This window comes from Parambassis ranga, chromosome 21, assembly GCF_900634625.1.
Source record: "Parambassis ranga chromosome 21, fParRan2.1, whole genome shotgun sequence".
Classification (NCBI taxonomy): domain Eukaryota; kingdom Metazoa; phylum Chordata; class Actinopteri; family Ambassidae; genus Parambassis; species Parambassis ranga.
The window spans coordinates 345,721-359,575 of NC_041041.1; the positions used below are offsets into that span (position 1 = coordinate 345,721).

Here is a 13,855-nt window from a genome sequence, read left to right on the forward strand (position 1 = left end):
AGTGCCAACATGCCTAATAAAATGTCCTGCTGTCTGTTACAGAGGTACCAACTCCACCCATGAAACTTGGAGTAGCAAATGTTACAAAGGACAGTGTAACAATCGCCTGGACGAGACCAGAATATGACGGTGGTAGCAGAGTCACTGGTTATCTTATTGACGCACTAGAGAAGAGCCAGAACAAGTGGGTCAAGTGCGCCACTGTGAAGACCATGACACACACCATCAAGAACCTGAGGGAAGGAGCTGAGTACTTCTTCAGAGTGCGTGCTGAGAATCATGCTGGACACAGTGAACCCAAAGAGATGATTGTTCCTGTTCTGGTCAAGGAAATACACGGTATTATTACTGACCTTTTACTCTTTTTTTGGAGATTTTGGCTATTATGTAATGTAAAGCAGAGAAATGTAATCTTTATTGGTAGTAGAATTGTTTGTTTTTAGATTATTCTTACCTTTTAAAGAATGAAATCACATATCAATATCTTGGTTTTCTTTCAACAGAGGCACCAGAGTTTGACCTCAAGAACTACCCCAAGAATACAGTTTATGTGAAAGCAGGATCTGACCTGACCTTTGAGATTCCTCTTACTGGCCGGCCCATGCCAAAGGTGACAATGTCCAAGAACAATGTGGTCATCAAAGGATCAAAGAGACTGTTGACAGACGTGACTCCAGACAGCTTAATCATCACCCTAACAGAAAGCATTTCGAGTGATGCCGGCAGATATGAAGTCACTGCCTCAAACGCAGGAGGTACCACCAAGATCTTTATCAATTTTGTTGTGCTGGATAAACCAGGACCTCCAGTTGGGCCAGTTGAGCTTGGAGAGGTTGGAGAGACCACAGTATGTCTGAAATGGTCTCCCCCTGAATATGACGGTGGCAGTCCTGTTACTAATTATGTTGTCCTGAAACGTGAAACCAGCACTCCTACCTGGGCAGAGGTGTCAACTAGCATTGCCAGAAGCTCAATCAAGGTCACTAAGCTTACTAAAGGAGAAGAGTATCAGTTCAGAATCAAAGCTCAGAATCGCTATGGTGTCAGTGATCACATTGACAGCAAGCCAGTCATGATAAAGCTTCCTTACAGTAAGTCACTCAACTTAATCCCATATGGTTCTCATTTTATGTGGCTATAACTTATATCATCAATAAACCTTTCTAATTCAAACATAAATTTGTTGTATGACAGCCATCCCTGGACCCCCATCCACACCCTGGGTCAGCTTTGTATCTAGAGAAAGTCTTACGGTCTGCTGGAACGAGCCAGTCAATGATGGTGGAAACCCAGTGATTGGATATCACCTCCAGATGAAGGAGAGGAGCAGCATCCTGTGGCAGAAAATCAATAAGACACCAATCCCAGGAAACCAGTGGCGTGTCACAAACATCTGCCCTGGCCTCTTCTATGAATTTAAGGTGGCAGCTGAGAATGCTGCTGGTATTGGAAAGATGAGCAAGACCTCTGAGGAGGTGCTTGCAATCGATGCCTGTGGTAAGTGTGCATGTTTTAGGACGACACTGTGCCTTATCAAAAACATGCGCTAAGAATAGCATTGAGTGTTACTTTATTAAACATGGATTTATCATGTCATGTTCCAGAGCCCCCAGCAAATGTACGCATCACAGAAGTCACCAAGAATTCTGTCAGCCTGGCCTGGCAGAGGCCGCCATACGACGGTGGCAGCAAGATTACTGGCTACAGTGTGGAGAGGAGAGAAGCTCCCGATGGCAGATGGGTGAAGGCCAACTTCACAAACATCATTGAAATGGGCTTCACTGTATCTGGACTCAGCCAGGATGAGTCTTATGAATTCAGAGTGTATGCTAAGAATGCTGTTGGCTCAGTCAGCAATCCATCTCTTATTGCTGGCCCAGTAACCTGTGTTGATGCATGTGGTAAGCTTTTTTTCAATGGTTTCATATGACATTTATGTGTATCAATTTATTTGCACATTACTAATAAGGTTTCATGATCCACAGGTGCCCCAGCCATTGACCTTCCTCCAGAGTATCTGGATGTGGTTCAGTACAAGGCTGGAGCTTCAGTTAAGCTCAGAGTGGGAATTATTGCCAAGCCCCTGCCAACCATTGAGTGGCTCAAGGATGAAAAGGAGCTGATAGCAACCTCCACCCTGTCTGTTGAAAGCACTACGGACTCTTCTGCTGTTCTGATCAAAGATGCAACTCGACTCGACACAGGCTCATATACCATCAAGATTAAGAATGTTCTTGGTTCCGCATCAGCAACCATTAGGATCGAAATCCTAGGTACTTAGAAATGACACTGTTACATTTGTTTCACACCGTGACGTTTAGTCAAACTAACCAGTTGGAGTTCTGAGCTTTTTTCAATCTACCTTCCATTAGCTGTCCCTTCTTCTTCTCATGTTCCTGTGCTCTTCTCTTCCCTTTCAAACTTCCCTCAGACAAACCCGGGCCCCCAGGTGGTGCTATTAACTTCAACTCCATTACAGCAGACAAGATCATCTTCAGCTGGGAAGCTGTGCCAGAATCTGACCAGGGAGGTTCTAAGGTGACCCACTACATTGTTGAGAGGCGTGAAACCAGCCGAGTGATTTGGTCAACAGTTGCAGACAAGTATGAGCAGACACACGTCACTGTCGGCAAGCTGGTGCGTGGAAATGAGTACGTGTTCCGTGTCATGGGTGTTAATAAGTTCGGCATTGGAGAGTCACTGGAGTCCGAACCTGTCATCGCTAAGAATGCCTTTGGTAAGTTTTGCACTGTTGAGTGGCATCAGGTCTCATCATTACCTAACTAGACTACATTCAAATTTTTTATGAAAATGTTCAATGTTTTCTTTTATGTTTCTACAGTAACTCCTGGCCAGCCTCGTACTCCTGAGGTGAACACCATCACTAAATCCACCATGGTGGTAGAATGGGACAAACCGGGTGTAGATGGAGGCAGCACTGTGACTGGCTACTACCTGGAGAGACGAGACAAGAAGAGCTTGCGATGGATCAGAGTTTACAAAGATCCTGTGGCTGATGTCAAACAGATGGTCTACCACCTGACAGAAGGAAATGAGTACCAATATCGGGTTTGTGCCATTAACAAGGCAGGAGAGGGACCTTTCTCTGATGCCTCAGACTACTACAAGGCTGCTGACCCAGTTGGTAAGTGGCCCAACATACACCCATGTTCCACAAAAGCAATAAAAATAAATACGATCTCCACCTTACAAACAATCTTGACTTTCAGATCCACCAGATGAGCCTTGCAAGCTGAAGGTGGTGGACTCCACCAAGACATCGATCACTCTGGGCTGGTCCAAGCCAGAATGGGATGGTGGCAGTGAGGTCACTAGCTACATGGTGGAGAAGCTTGTTGAAGGAGAGGAAGAGTGGGCCATGATTACCTCCAAGGGAGAGGTCAAGACAACAGAGTACACAGTTCACGATTTAAAGCCAGACGTAAACTACTTCTTCAGAGTCTCTGCTGTCAATTGTGCCGGTCGTGGAGAGCCACTTGAGATGACTGAGCCTGTGCAGGCCAAGGATATCCTGGGTAAGTTAATTACTAACACAATAATTTCATATCACATATATTTCCTGTTTTCTCCTGTGGTGCTCTAAGACAGTATATTTTGATGATATTCACAGAGGAAGCCCAGATTGACTCAGATGTTGCCATGAGAACTCACTACATTGTGAAGGCGGGCAAAGATGTGGAACTGTCCGTTCCTCTGAAGGGCAGACCTGCTCCCACTGCTTCCTGGAGCAAGGGAGAAGAATGCATCGACCGTGACCCTAAATATGAGTTCCACCACTCAGACACAACCACAGTCCTTGTTATGCGTGAGGTCACAAGGCTTGACACTGGAAAATACACTGTTAAGATTGAAAACGGTGTGGGAGAGCCAAAGACACTGACCCTGTCTGTGAAGGTCCAAGACACTCCAGCTCAATGCAGAAACCTGGTCCTGAAGGATGTGACACGTGGAAAGGTCACTCTTTGCTGGGAGCCTCCACTAATTGATGGTGGTGCTGAGATCACAAACTATGTTGTTGAGAAGAGGGATTCTTCCAAGAGATCTTATTCTGCAGTTACAACCAAATGCACTGAGACAACATACACCATTGAAGATCTGTCTGAAAAGACGTCCTTCTTCTTCCGCGTCTTAGCAGAGAATGAGAACGGTGTTGGGGATCCATGTGAAACAGCTGAGCCTGTGAAGGCCACAGAGACTCCAGGACCTGTCAAAGAAGTCTCTATGAAGGATTCATCTAAGACCTCAGTCACCCTGCAGTGGCTAAAGCCTGACTATGATGGCGGCAGCATCATCTCTGACTACCTTATTGAGAAGAAGCTCAAGGGTGAGGAATGGTCATCGGGAGGAACAAGCAGACAGTGTGAGTGTGAGGTCAAGAAGCTCAAGGAGCATTCAGACATGTTCTTCAGAGTAGCTGCCAGGAATGAGAAGGGACAGGGTGACTTCGTTGAGGTTGGGCCAATCAAGGTCATTGACTACATTATCACACCGGAGGCAGACCTGTCTGAGTACCCAGATGGAACTATTAGTGTTCGCCTGGGTCATAATGTGCACATCGAGCTGCCATACAAAGGGAAACCAAGACCCTCTGTTCTGTGGCTGAAAGACAACCTGCCTTTGAAGGAGAGTGACCAAATACGCTTCAAGACGACAGGCAGCAAAGCTGCACTTATGATTAAGAATGTGAAGAAGGACAATGAAGGGAAATACACTCTGACCCTTGACAATAAGGTCAACAGGAGATCCTTCCACATCCATGTTATCACACTTGGACCACCATCAAAGCCTGTGGGTCCCATCCTGCTGGATGAAGTGAGAGCCGAGAGTATCATGATTTCCTGGGAAGAACCTAACGACTATGGCGGTGGCAACATCACATGCTACACTGTTGAGAAGCGTGACACCTCCCAACCTGACTGGAAGATGGCCTGCTCCAGTGTACAGGGCACTCAGTTTAAGGTCCCCAATCTGATAAAGGGTGTCCAGTACCAGTTCAGAGTGTGTGCTGAGAACAGATACGGTGTCAGCGAGCCTCTGATCTCACAGATGGTCATTGCTAAGCACCAATTCAGGCCTCCAGGTCCACCAGGAAAACCTGTTGTGTACAATGTTACCAATGATGGCATGACCATCCAGTGGGAGAAACCCATCTATGACGGTGGTACCCCCATCCTAGGCTACCACGTGGAGAAGAAGGAAAGGAATAGCATCATGTGGCAGAAGGTGAACACCATACTGGTCAAAGAAACAGAATACAGGATTTTGGAACTCATTGAAGGCCTAGAATACTCCTTCAGAGTCTATGCCCAAAACGATGCCGGTTTCAGTCGAATGAGTGATGAGAGCAAACCAACCATGGCTGTCAGTCCTGTTGGTGAGTATGGAATCAGACCATTACACTTGTAACATACAGTTCGTGATAAATATGGGCAAAATAATGCCTGTTATGAACCTGCCAGACTTATATTTAGACTGAAAACACTTTGGTTAAAGCAAGCTGAATGTTTTTTAGATCCTCCTGGCCAACCTGACTACATTGATGTGACTAGTGACTCAGTGACACTGAAATGGGATGCACCCAAACGTGACGGTGGTAGCAAGATCACTGGCTACAACATTGAGAAACGGCAAGGACACGGCCGCTGGTTTAAGGCCAACTTGACTGATGTACATGACTGTCAGTACACAGTTACTGGGTTGGCAACCAATGAGCGATATGAGTTCAGAGTCATTGCCAGGAATGCCATTGGTGTTGTTAGTCCCCCATCTAACTCTTCTGGCTTGATTGTAGTCAGAAGTGAGAACGGTGAGTACCAAGATATCTGAAATCTCATTATTACTGCGAACCTAGCTGATGGATTTTGTAAACCTAAAGTAACCTCTTTGAAGCTGTGCAACTAAACTAAGGTCTTTTTCTCAAAACCAGCTACTCCAAATATTGAGTTTGGTCCAGAGTACTTTGAAGGCTTAACAGTAAAGGCAGGAGACAACATTAAGCTGAAGGTGACCATCACAGGACGTCCCATCCCCAAGGTAGTCTGGTTTAGGGACAGTGTGGAGATCACTAAAAAGATGATGGACATCATCACTGTAGCTGGATCCAGCACCTTGTTTGTCAGGGATGCTGACCGCACTCACAGTGGCCTCTACACTGTGGAGGCTACCAATAGTACTGGAAGCAAGAAGGAGAACATCCTTGTCCAAGTCCAAGGTCAGAAAACCACTTTTTTTTCTTTAAACCATCGTGTAGTTGCTTATGTATTTATTTCTATTGGTTGTTTTCTTTAATATTACACAACAGACACACCTGGAGAGCCAATAGGACCCATCACCTTCAGCAATATCTCAGAGGGCAAGTGCAGCCTGTCTTGGAATCCTCCAGAGAATGATGGCTGCTCAGAGATTTCACATTACATCATTGAGAAGCGTGAGACCGCCAAGATCTCCTGGGCCTTGGTGTCTGACGAATGTAAGGAGTGCACATTTAATGCAACCAAGCTCATCAAGACCAATGAGTACCAGTTCAGGGTCTCTGCCGTTAACAAGTTTGGAGTTGGCAGACCTTTGGAGTCCAGCCCCATCATTGCACAGATGCAATACAGTGAGTATAAAAATGTGATGGCTTTTTTACCTGTAATATGTGTAAGAACAACAAATGTGTTTCCCATCAATCACACTCATCAATGAAAACTGTTTCCCCCAGCTGCTCCTGATGCTCCAGGCACTCCTGATGCCACTGAGGTAACAGGAGAGAGTATCACCTTATCCTGGACACCTCCAACATCCGATGGAGGAAACCCCATTCAGTACTACATCCTGGAGAAAAGGGAAAAGAAGACCGTCCGGTTCTACAAAGTGATCACAAAAAAGCCCATCATTGAATGTGCTCACAAGGTGCTGCACTTGACGGAGGATACGGAATATGAGTTCCGTGTCATGGCTGTAAATGATGCTGGTGTTGGAGCTCCAAGTAACATCTCTATGCCGATTAAGGCTGCTGAGCCAAAGGACATTCCTTGTGCTCCATCTGTGGTCTGTGTGTCAGACTCCACCAACACCTCCATTAGCTTGGAATGGACCAAGCCGGCGGACGACGGAGGTATGGAGATCCTTGGCTACATTATTGAGATGGTGAAAGAAGAGGAAGAATGGAAGAGGGTGAATGAGGAGCTTGTGGCAGAAACCCAGTATGTGGTCACAGGTCTGCAGACAGGAGCTGAGTACAAGTTCCGTGTTGCAGCTGTCAATCATGTGGGTAGAGGTGAGGACAAGGAAATTCCAGAACCTGCTCAGGCTGTAGACAGACTAACAGCACCACAGGTGGATATTGATGCCACCTTCAAGCAGACACATATCGTCAAAGCAGGAGGATCCGTGTGCTTGGGCATCAACTTCAGAGGAAAGCCTGTTCCCACTGCTACCTGGGTAAAGGAAGAAGGGGAGCTCGGTGTCATGTCAGAAATCACGACTGCTGACGGATACAGCTGTTTGAGTATTGAAAACTGCTCAAGAAATGATACCGGTAAATACACCATTAACTTAGAGAATTCCAGTGGAAACAAAGCCGTCACATTTGTGGTAAAGGTAATGGACACTCCTGGACAACCACAAGCTGTTACTTTCAAGGAGGTGTCCAGAGGATCAGTGACACTTACCTGGGAGGCTCCTCTCAACGATGGTGGAGCAAGAATCCATCATTACATTGTTGAGAGGCGAGAGGCCAGCCGCCGCACTTGGCAACAGTCTGGTGGAAAATGTACACAGAAAATCTTGAAGATCCAGGACCTGCTGGAGGGAGTGCCATACTTCTTCAGAGTTTCAGCTGAAAACCAGAATGGCATGGGTGAGGCATTTGAGCTGACTGAGCCAGTCATTGCCACTGCAGAGCCAGCAACTCCAAAGAGAATGGACATTCTGGACACAACAGACAACTCTGTGCTGCTGGGCTGGCTGAAACCAGAGCATGACGGTGGTAGTCGCATTCAGTGTTACGTTATTGAGGCCAAACCAAAGGGCACAGACAAATGGGTAGTGGTTGGCAACACCAAAAATCTCACCTATGCTGTACAAAAACTCAACAAGGGCGATGAGTATGACTTCCGTGTGAAGGCTAAAAATGAAGCCGGCTACAGCAAACCCAAGGAAACTCTGGCTCCTGTGCTGGTCAAGGAGCCTCATATTGAACCTGCTGCTGACCTCAGTGAGATCACCAACCAGCTTGTCACATGCAGGTCTGGTAGCACCTTTACCATTGATGTTCCCATCAGTGGCAGACCTGCACCTAAGATCACCTGGAAGCTGGAGGAGATGAGGCTGAAACAGACAGACAGAGTCACAATCAAAGTGACCAAAGACAGAACCAGTATCTCAGTGAAGGAGGCCATGAGGGGAGATGGTGGTAAATACTATCTGACTCTGGAAAACGTGGCAGCAACCAAGACCTTTACCATTGAAGTTAATGTCACAAGCAGACCCAGCCCTCCAACTGGTCCTGTTGAGATCTCATCCATCACCTCTGAGTCCTGCGTCGTTAACTGGGAACCACCAGAGGATGATGGTGGCACTGACATCACCAACTACATTGTGGAGAAGCGTGAGTCTGGTTCCACTGCCTGGCAGCTCATCAACTCCAGTGTAAAGCGCACATCGCTCCACGTCAGTCACCTGACCAAATACATGCAGTACACATTCAGGATCTCTGCAGAGAACAGATTTGGAGTCAGCAAGCCCACCGAGTCTGAAACCATTGTTGCAGAGCATCCATTCAGTAAGTGCCACTTTATAAACCTGCTCAAACTTGCTCAATCAATTATATGTCTCAGTTGTAACAGTCTTTTTTTTTAATGACAGCACCTCCGGGCCCACCAACAAAGCCTTCAGTCTTTAACATCACTGCTAACACAATGACCCTGAAATGGGAAGAGCCCTATCATGATGGTGGCAGCAAGGTGACCGGCTACTGGATTGAGAAGAAGGAGAGGAACAACATCCTGTGGGTGAGGGAGAACAAGATCCCTTGCTTTGAGTGCTACTACAAAATGGAAGGTCTCGTTGAGGGCCTGGAGTACCAGTTCAGGGTTTATGCCATGAATAGTGCTGGACTAAGCAAAGCCAGCGAGGCCTCCAAGGGAGCAGTTGCTCAAAACCCAGTTGGTGAGTCATGACAGTTTAGTGTCAAATCATTGTAACTTATCAAGTGAAAGGTCTAACAAACTTTTTTTTAATTCGCCATTTAGATCCACCAAGTAAGCCAGAGGTCACCAATGTTACAAGAACCACCGTCTCTCTCAAGTGGTCAGCTCCCCTGAACGACGGTGGCAGTCCCATTGTGGGCTACATCATCGAGCGCAAGCCGTACACTTTGACGGGTGAGGGCCGCTGGCTCAAGTGTAACTACACCAATGTAACAGACAATTTCTTCACTGTTACGGCCCTGGGAGAAGGAGAGCCCTACGAGTTCAGAGTCATCGCCAAGAATGCCAACCAGGTCTTCAGCATACCCTCCGAGTCCACCGGATCTGTGCAGTGCAAGACTGACTTTGGTAAGATTTGTAACACAAACACACCCCATAGCACACATAACATGTGATATAAACTGTAAAATAAATTAAACTGTGACCTCCATGATTTCTGCTAAAACACCTGATTGTACTATGATTGTACTATGATTGTACTGTGCTATACAACCTCTTCTTATAACTAAGTACTCTGTATCCACTCAACAGAGCCTCCAAAGGCCCAGCTAGACAGCAAACTCATGTCTGAAACTGTGATGGTCAGAGCCGGTTCAGACCTGGTTCTGGATGCTGCAGTGGGAGGCAGGCCTGACCCCAAGGCTTCCTGGTCCAAGGGCAACAGGGAGCTGGAGCTGTGTGAAAAGTACCACCTGCAGTACACCCCCACCAGGGCCATGGCCATCATCAAATTCTGTGACAGAGATGACACTGGAAAATACATTCTGTCAGTCAGGAATGTGAGTGGTACCAAGACTGCTGAGGTCAACGTCAAAGTGCTTGGTAAGTGACATTTTAATCTAATCTAATCTAATCTAATCTTATCTAATCGCAGAATCAAGCTGTTAAAGTTATGTAAAGCTACATAGTGTGAGCATGTGTGTTTTTTTTCCAGACACACCTGGAGTGTGTGAAGGCAGCATTGAGATCAGCAAGATAACAGAGGAGTCATGCACCCTGAGCTGGAAGCCTCCTCTCGAGGACGGTGGTGATGACATTACCCACTACATCGTTGAGAGACGTGACACTAACAGGCTGAACTGGGTGATCATGCACGCCGAGTGCAAGGAGCTTACCTGCAACATTACAGGGCTGTTCAAGAACACAGAGTACCTGTTCAGAGTGCGGGGAGTCAACAAGTATGGACCTGGAGTCTACCTTCAGTCAGAACCCACGATCGCCAGAAACACCTTCAGTAGGTCCAACAGTCAGATCATTGTATAAGATGAACTAGAAAATATTGGGTATAAAAACTGTGTCATCTCTCCCCAGCTGTGCCTACGCCTCCTGGTGCTCCAGAGATACTGGCATCAGGGAAGGACTTTGTCACCATTGAGTGGCTGAAGCCAGAGAGTGATGGTGGCAGCCCACTGATCCATTACCTGGTGGAAAGACATGAGAGAAAGAGTGCCCGCTGGGTGAAGGTGAACAGGGATGGTGCTCACCTGGACACAACTCTGAAGGTGTCCGGGTTGACAGAAGGCAACATCTACCAGTTCAGAGTGACAGCCATCAACAAGGCTGGAGAGAGCGAGCCCAGCGAGGTTTCTCTGTATGTCGTCTGCAGAGTGCCAACATGTAAGTCCAGTTCGTTCAGTGCCTGAAACAACACAGCACTAAAGAACTGAGCAATGGTCTTAAAGGTTTTAATCTATACCAAGGACGTGCAGCACTTACATACTGATCATATTTTTATGGTCTTCTCTTAGGCACACCTGCTCCTCCTTCGATTCCACGAATCGCTGACACCCATGCCGACAGCATCAGCCTGGCCTGGTCTCGGCCTGTGGAAGATGGAGGAGCTGATGTAATGGGATACATCCTGGAGATGCAAGAGGCCGGAGCAGAGGAATGGAAGAAGGCCCACGAGAAGACCCTGCGTGCTACAGAATATGTGGTGACTGGCCTTTCTGCAGGCAAGAAGTACTGCTTTAGAGTGGCTGGAATTAACATCAATGGTACCGGAGACTTCAGTGAACCGTGTGCTGAGACTGAGCCAGTGGAGAGAATTGGTGAGTAAACAAGACAACAGCATGCCTGTCAAGTATTTTTATGGCAGCTTTTGTATTGAACAAGCTGTTAATCATGCCACCCTTTCACACAGAAACTCCTGACTTTGAGCTCCACGATGACCTGAAGAAGACTATCTGTCTGCGTGCTGGCGGCTCCCTCCGCCTCTTCGTCAATGTTACAGGTCGTCCCACTCCGGCCATCACTTGGAGCAAGCCTGGAGTCGACCTTCACAACAGAGGCTTCATTGAGGTCACCAGCGCATCTACGACTCTCATCATTGACAAGGTCCACCGATATGATGCTGGCAAATACACGCTGGTGGCTGAGAACTCTGCCGGGAAACAGGAGGTTAACATTCTGGTCAAGGTCTATGGTAAGTTGGTAAAAACTGTATTGAAAGAAGGCCTGAATCAGGAAGAATTTTTTTTGTTTGCTCACTCACTTGGAATATTTTCTTTTGGTGAATGAGCTTTGCAGCGCACTCGCAAAATACATAACAATGAATGTGTGTGCCATGCTCATGTATTGTCTGATATATTGTTCCTACCATTTCCCTCATAATGTGAGACAGGAGCACCCGCAATTCACAGCCAGCAGACTTGACCTGAATACTGAGATCCGATTTATCTGGTTTCATGTAACAGTAGCTACCAAACTGTAAAAAATAAAATAAACCTTTTTTCATTCTTAAGATACTCCTGGACCAACTGGGCCCATTAAAATCAAGGAGCTGACCAAGGAGTCTGCCACCATCTCCTGGGAAGCCCCGACCGTGGATGGCGGTGCTCCCGTCAACAACTACATCATTGAGAGGCGTGAGGCATCCATGAGAGCCTACAAGACAGTCACATCCAAGTGCAGCAAAATATCCTACAAGATCGAAGGCCTGATGGAGGGCATGATGTACTACTTCAGAGTCCTCCCTGAGAACATTTATGGAGTCGGCGAGCCCTGTGAGACTCCTGATGTCATCCTGGTTTGTGACGTGCCTCTGCCTCCACACAAGCTGGAGGTGATTGATGTCACGAAGAGCAGTGTCACCCTGGGCTGGGAGAAGCCTGAGCATGATGGTGGCAGCAGACTTACAGGCTACATGATTGAAGCCTGCAAGTTTGGCACTGACAAGTGGATGAAGGTGGCCACGCTGAAGCTGACAGACTTCGAGCACACCATCGAGAAGCTGAATGAGAAGGAGCAGTATTTGTTCAGAGTCAAAGCCATCAACAGCAGAGGAGCCAGTGAGCCCAAAGAGCTTGTGGCGGCCGTCACTGTACAGGAGCAGAGAGGTAAGAAATGAAAGAAAACTCAAACACACCAACACATGTGACAGTAGTCAGATTTAAAAAGTAAAAAGGCTGAACTAAACCACAGTTACACTTTCTCTCTTCTTCCTCACAGTAATTCCTGTGGTGGACTTCTCAAGCATTCCTCAGAAGGTTGTCAATGTCCTGGCTGGCAAGACTCTGGAGCTGGACCTGCCTATCATCGGCAGGCCTCCTCCGGTCTGCTCCTGGTATTTTGCTGACAACAAGATCAAAATAACAGACCGTGTGAAGGTCAAGAGCTCTGGCAAATTCTCCAGACTGACCATCTCCGACACCACCATCGACGACACTGGTGACTACACGCTGGAGGTGAAGAATGCTGTTGGTGTCATCACTGAGATCATCAAGGTCGTCATTCTCTGTAAGAAGCCATCTTTTCTTTTATTCTGTTTTCATTTCTGGACTGATATATTACAGACAGTCAACACAGATCATGTTTTACTCTTTGGTGATGTCGTTGACTGTCATCATAATTTCTGTGAATCCTCTTTTGCCAGCTAAACCTGATGAACCAAAGGGACCCATAAGGTTTGATGAGATTGATGCTAACACCGTCACCTGCAGCTGGGATCCACCCATCAGAGATGGTGGAGCTCCTATCAGTGGCTACATGGTGGAGCAGCGTGACGCTCACAGACCGGGCTGGGTGCCTGTCTGTGACTCTGTCAGCCGACCAATGTTCAAGTTTGAGAACCTGATTGAGGGAGATGAGTATGTCTTCCGTGCAGCTGCAGTGAACCGGTATGGCACCGGAGACTTCCTGCAGTCTGAGATCGTCACCTGCAGAAGCTTGAAGAGTAGGACCTGCAGCTTTATTTAAGATGGCACACTCAGAATTATGTCAGCACAGCAGTGTGGTCATATGTTTTTCCTTCTGCACAGATGTACCTGGACCTCCTGGACGTCCAGTCATCTTTGACGTTTCTCGTGATGGCATGACTGTGGCCTGGGAGCCACCAGAAGAAGATGGTGGTCTTGAGGTTTCTGGTTACATCATTGAGCGCAAAGAAGTCAGGTCTGACAGATGGGTCCGTGCCAACAAGAACCCTGTCACTATGACAAGATACAGGTCTACAGAGCTGATCGAAGGCCTGGAGTATGAGCACAGAATCACTGCCATCAATGCCAGAGGACTCAGCAAACCAAGTCTGCCATCAAAACCAGCAGTGGCAACTGATCCCATCGGTAAGAGAAAACGGCATGGGTGACACTGAAAAACACAAAAGCATGTAAACCAGCAATATACAGTATATTTGAATAGCA

General features: G+C 47.1%; 1 protein-coding gene across 1 annotated transcript in view; it reads left to right on the forward strand.

The window, feature by feature from the left end:
- The window catches only part of ttn.1 (titin, tandem duplicate 1), a 143,739-nt gene that overhangs the window by 118,526 nt on the left and 11,358 nt on the right, over window positions 1-13,855 (forward strand). Inside the window, 24 exon segments of the mRNA XM_028433823.1 lie at window positions 43-339; window positions 504-1,091; window positions 1,195-1,497; window positions 1,605-1,901; window positions 1,986-2,273; window positions 2,432-2,737; window positions 2,843-3,145; window positions 3,231-3,536; window positions 3,632-5,395; window positions 5,534-5,827; window positions 5,948-6,232; window positions 6,323-6,622; window positions 6,725-8,788; window positions 8,872-9,174; window positions 9,258-9,563; window positions 9,747-10,037; window positions 10,150-10,449; window positions 10,527-10,832; window positions 10,964-11,266; window positions 11,359-11,640; window positions 11,960-12,553; window positions 12,666-12,953; window positions 13,090-13,389; window positions 13,475-13,777. Of these exon segments, the coding sequence (XP_028289624.1) occupies window positions 43-339; window positions 504-1,091; window positions 1,195-1,497; window positions 1,605-1,901; window positions 1,986-2,273; window positions 2,432-2,737; window positions 2,843-3,145; window positions 3,231-3,536; window positions 3,632-5,395; window positions 5,534-5,827; window positions 5,948-6,232; window positions 6,323-6,622; window positions 6,725-8,788; window positions 8,872-9,174; window positions 9,258-9,563; window positions 9,747-10,037; window positions 10,150-10,449; window positions 10,527-10,832; window positions 10,964-11,266; window positions 11,359-11,640; window positions 11,960-12,553; window positions 12,666-12,953; window positions 13,090-13,389; window positions 13,475-13,777 (10,971 nt within the window).